The sequence below is a fragment of the Aegilops tauschii genome, chromosome 2 (assembly GCF_002575655.3).
Source record: "Aegilops tauschii subsp. strangulata cultivar AL8/78 chromosome 2, Aet v6.0, whole genome shotgun sequence".
NCBI lineage: Eukaryota > Viridiplantae > Streptophyta > Magnoliopsida > Poales > Poaceae > Aegilops > Aegilops tauschii.
The window spans coordinates 135,610,371-135,615,830 of record NC_053036.3 but is presented as its reverse complement, the minus strand read 5'-3'; the positions used below and the strand labels follow the sequence as shown (position 1 = coordinate 135,615,830).

The 5,460-nt window shown below is 46.0% G+C and overlaps 1 protein-coding gene across 1 annotated transcript; it reads right to left on the bottom strand.

Moving 5' to 3' along the window:
- Positions 1-2,074: 2,074 nt before the first annotated feature.
- Positions 2,075-3,223, bottom strand: LOC109746491 (uncharacterized). Its single transcript, XM_073506940.1, has 4 exons — positions 3,146-3,223; positions 2,886-3,029; positions 2,433-2,546; positions 2,075-2,347 (listed from the first exon to the last, which is right to left on the bottom strand). The coding sequence occupies exons 1-4, from the start codon at positions 3,221-3,223 to the stop codon at positions 2,075-2,077; spliced, it is 609 nt and encodes a 202-aa protein (XP_073363041.1).
- Between the last annotated feature and the right edge of the window lie 2,237 nt (positions 3,224-5,460).

Genomic DNA, 5,460 nt, shown 5'->3' with positions numbered 1-5,460 from the left:
ATAGAGCCACCAGTTTTCAAAGAAAAGCCAGGAAAGAAACAAACTAAGAGGAGGAAGAGTAGGTTTGAGAAGCCAGCTCCCAAGGATACTCTAGGATGGGTACAATCACTTGTAGCAATTGCAACCTGGCTGGGCATAGGTACACTAGCTGCCACAAGACTCTTAAGCCAGCTCTGGCAATGAGAAGGGACCAACATATGGTAACTTTGTGACTATCTTGTAATCTTTCTATGTTTATGCAAGTTTCCAATCTTGTAATCTGTCTATGTTGTAATTCTAGGAAAATAGAAGAGTTGATGCATCAGCTAGGATAGCTCCAAGGGCACCAATAAGAGCCACAACAGCAGCAAACAAAGCTCCATCAGCTCCTGCACCAAGGGCACCAACAAGAGCTACACCAGCAGTACACAGGACAGCTCCATCAGCTCCTCCTCCAAGGGCACCCACAAGAGCTACACCAACTGCAAGCAAAGCTCCATCAGCTCCTCCTGCATCCAGGAGAGCTCCAAGGGCAGCTACTACTAGTGCATCTTCTGATGGGCCCAGTTTCTCTACAACTGTTGGGCCAAGTACCTCTACTACTGCTGCTGCTGCTAGGCAAAAGAAAAACTTCTTGCCTCCAAGACCAGCAGGTACTGGAAGAGTCAAAAAACCATCTTTTAAGATGTCTGAGTGGTTCAATTGTTCTAAGGGAAGCAGATAAGTTTGTGGTGACCTGCTGATGGTAAAAATATTATGAAGACCCTTGCCTATGTTGGCACAGTATTGTTTGGAACTCTGGAACTGGTGATGGTTAAACTATTTATGGTTGTGTTGAACTATTTATGGTTGTGTTTCAAACTTTTTTTTGCAAGATACCTATTTTATGGTTGTGTTGAATACTACTCATACCTATTTTATGGTTGTGTTGAAGACTATGATGCATGGAGTAGTGCTAGTTGTTATGATCATTGCTTCTCTATTGTTGTTGATGATGGTTCTTATGATGCTAGTTATGTTCAAGATTTTTATGCATGAGTGCTGGTTGTTATGATGATTTGCTTCTCTGTTGTTGATGATGGTTCTTATGATGCTTGTTGTTGTGTTCAAGACTTTGATGCATGAGTGAGTTAGGTCATTTGGGGTGGATCGAGGTCGACAAAACACCAAATGAGTGAGTTAGGTCATTTGGGGTGGATCAAGGTCGACAAAACCCCAAATGAGTGAGTTAGGTCATTTGGGTTGGATCGAGGTCGACAAAACCCCAAATGAGTGAGTTAGGTCATTTGGGGTGGATCGAGGTCGAGAAAACCACAAATGAGTGAGTTAGGTCATTTGGGGTGGATCGAGGTCGACAAAACACCAAATGAGTGAGTTAGGTCATTTGGGGTGGATCGAGGTCGACAAAACACCAAATGAGTGAGTTAGGTCATTTGGGGTGGATCGAGGTCGACAAAACCCCAAACAAGTGAGTTAGGTCATTTGGGGTGGATCGAGGTCGACAAAACCCCAAACGAGTGAGTTAGGTCATTTGGGGTGGATCGAGGTCGACAAAACCCCAAATGAGTGGGTTAGGTCATTTGGGGTGGATCGAGGTCGACAAAACCCCAAACGAGTGAGTTAGGTCATTTGGGGTGGATCGAGGTCGACAAAACCCAAATGAGTAAGTTTGGGCCAAAACATAACTTAGGTCTCACCTTAATTGGGCCAAAACTTTCATCACACAACATTAATCATAAACAATAACATAAATGAAAGAACACATCAAATGACCCAACTTTGTACTTAAGATTCATAGTTCAAGGACATAACTTAGTCTTCATCACAAATAACCCAACTACAGAATTACCAGAGTTCAACAAAGTCAAAGTTAACACATTACAAGCTTTAGTCCAAAGCTATTACAAAAGACAATGACCCACATGGTCAGACAACAACTGAACTTAGTCTTCATCACAAATAGCCTTAATCCGGCGAAGCTTCCTCTTGTTACTATCACCTGTTGTCTTGAGCTCAACAATGCAGGAAGCAAGAGTACCTTCTCCATGGTCAACTTCTCCTTCTCTTTCATCAGCTCAGCAATGCAATTGTCCACCTAATCCTTCTCTTTCTTCAGGTCATCCTTCTCTTTCTTCAGGTCAGCATAGCAAATCTCCAAAGTCCTCTTATCAGAGCTCATCTTTTCCTTCTCTTTCAGATGATTGAACTTCAAATTCCTAATGACAGTGGCTTGAGCTACATGAATTTGCTTTAACGGGTCAACAACAGCCTTCAATTTTTTGATCTCAGCATCCTTTGTCATGCTGCTTTCCACACTCACTGAAATGTTCTCAGCATTATTCTTCTGGTTTACCTCAGGCTGGCTATCCTTATAATCCAAGAGGTTGTTCACATCTTCAACAAGCTTCTCATATGTCTTCTACAACTCTTTTCTATTGTGTGAGATTGTGTACAGTAGATGAATGCTCCAGGCATGCCATCCTATTGTTATGCTGGCTATGCTCATACATAAGCCACAGCTTGTGAAGAGCATTCTGCAGATGATCTGACCACTCCTCATCTACCCACTACACTAATCCACAATTATTAGCACCCTGCAACAGAAAAAATTAGTTCAAACTTTAAGTCATTAGTTACAGATTCAGTTAAGTTAATGTACCTTAGCTTAATCCATCAGATTCAGTTCAGTTAAGTTAGTGTACCATATGCAGTTAAGTTTATCTACCAGATTCAGTTAAGTCAATCTACCAGATGCAGTTAATGAAGAGTTACTATGAACCATAGAACAGTAACTATGAACCCTAGAACAGAACATGAACAGTAACTATGAACACTAGAACATGAACAGTAACTATGAACCCTAGATGATGAATTGGACTGCTGCAAAGCTACAACTTCTTACTTACTTCAGTGACACAGGCAATGAACCGCCTCCCAGTGCTTATCCCCTCAAATGCAACATATTTCCTCCCTGGATTCCCATGCTCGCACATCACCATCAAATCATCAGCAGCACCCTCGAACAACGGGTCATCAATTGTAGCTCGGATCTGGGCAATCCAACAAAAACTTGTTCAACTCGAGCAGAACTCAGCAGAACTAGTAGAACCCTAGAACACAAATGAGCGGCGGCCAAAACAAATAGAGAACCAGAGAAAGAACTGACCTTGACAGGGGAGTCGGAAGTGGAGATGTACTGCGCGGTGGAGCCCTCAGTGCTTTCGCTCTCACTCCAGGACACCATGGCGGCCGGCGGCCGGCGGCAACCGGAGAGGAAGAGGAGCAGGAGGGAGCGAGAGAGTGCGGGCGAGATAGTGAGAGAGCTGGTGCGGTCGGGTGAGCCGACCGCGTCGGTTTGACCAGGTAGCGAGTAACGGCGCCGTCCGCCTAGCCGTTACGCCACGTCGCCAGTTTTGGGTCCCACCTGTCCGAAACGCCCTCAGAGGCTGCAAATCAAGCGATCAGTGTTTTTTTGCAAAAAGTTTACCGAATGCGCGGTGCTTTTTGCAAAAGATTAGTGACCTGGTGGTTTTCTGCAGAAGAAGCCCCAAATGTGGTTGTTTTTTGCAATTAACTCAGCTATGGAGGTGTTTTAGGAAAAATGGCTCTGACGCATGCAGCTATGAAGGCGTTATGAGAAAATGCCTCTAATTGATGTAGCTATGGAGGTGATTTAGAAAAATGCCTCGGATTGATGTAGCTATGACGGCATTGTCGGGAACTGCCTCTGATTGATGTAGCTATGAAGACGATTTAGAAAAATGCCTCGGATTGATGAAGCTTTGGAGGCGTTTTAGAAAAAATGCCTCGGACTGATGCAGCTATGGAGGCGTTTTAGAAAAATGCTTCAGGTTGGTGAAATTAGAATACACCCCTTCCAGCTTGTAGGGTAGCTACGTTGGCCGTGGAGCTGCTGCAGCGCCGACGGGCAGATACTGCGTACGAGACCTTTGCATAGTAGATGATGCGTACGAAACCTCTGCATAGTCCAGGTTTAGTCCCATACTGCTTACGGAGCAGTAGCTGGGCGTACTTAAAAGGAGGAATCATCGGCTCTCGCTCAGATAAACTGAACATGAGGCTAGTCATATAGTGGGAGTAACAGGTAGCGCCCCTACTACTCACCTGACAACGCGACATTTATGTGTTTCTTTTTCAGCCAAGATCTTGAGAAGTTTAGCAGCATTCTGAGCAAACGCCCCCAATACTTTCCCTTCGACACCATTTCTAGCGTTTTACAGAAACGCCGCAAATGGCATATGAAGGTGTTTTTATGACCTTTGGAGGCGTACTAAAATGCCTTGTAATGTCTTTTTGCAATTAATGCCTTGCAATGCCTGACGTGTTGTAGTGGAGGGAGCCTGGCGATGGAGACAAGAGGATACGTGCGCTGATGGACAGTATGTTGATTAATCTACCGCACGACAATATTAAACTGCATTAGGCACACAGAAGCAGCCGATCAACCGCATCGCACTATGAAAACTGCACAAATCCGGCGAGATCGTTTCGTTCTCCATGTTCGAACGGTCGAGCATCAGAGTCAGAGACAGGGAAAATCCCCTAGAAGTGCAACTTTTCCATAGAAAAAGAAAGCAAAACGTTTCGCGACGGGGCACCGGCCGAAGCTTTCGGCCGGTCGCGTCCACGCGTGAACGTACCGAGCGACTCACCTAGCGACACATAGGATGGGGGGCCCGCCCACGTGCGTCTTCTTCCTCATGTTTCTCTTCTTCCCGTCGCTCGTCTCTCTCTCTCCCCGCTGCGATGGTCAACCTTCGCCGGCCGGAGGCCTCCCAGGGAGCTGCCGCCATGGGAATCAGCCGATTCGGCTACCCTCGGCCAGATCTGCTCGGATCTGCGCCACCGGAGCTCTGCCTGCCCTCGTCGGACCCGACCACGTCTGAGCTGCAACCCACCACGCACGGAGCTGCAACCGTTGAACCTTTTTCCTCCCGGAACGGCACCGCGGCGACGATGGCCATGGGCAGGCGTGGGAGCTCGGCGGAGCAGCAGCAAGTAGCTGCGAAAATGGTTGTAGCAAATTCCAACGCCGTTTGTAGCAAAACCAACTATGGTTGAAGCAAAACGACGTCATCGTCATCGCGGGATTCACAGCTAAGACAATTAGTTTGAAGCTTTTTTCAATGCCGATTGTAGCTTTTGTAACCACCGGTTGTAGCTTTTCGTTTGTCGTCCATGGCTTACGGCTCCAAGTTTGAAGCTTTTTTCATCGCCGGATAAAGCTTTTTTCATCACCGGATGTAGATTTTCTTTGGTCGTTCATAGCTTTCTGCCAACAGGGAAAAGCTTCAAGGTGTCGCAAAAAGCTTCAACCGTAGATAATAAAGATTCAACTGTAGTTGATTTTTGCTACCACCGGCAAAGTTTTTTGCTACATCCATCAAGGCGGGGAGCTGCGACCTCGTGACGGCGACGACGTTTTTGCTGCAACCATAGTAGGATTTTGCTACTACCGCC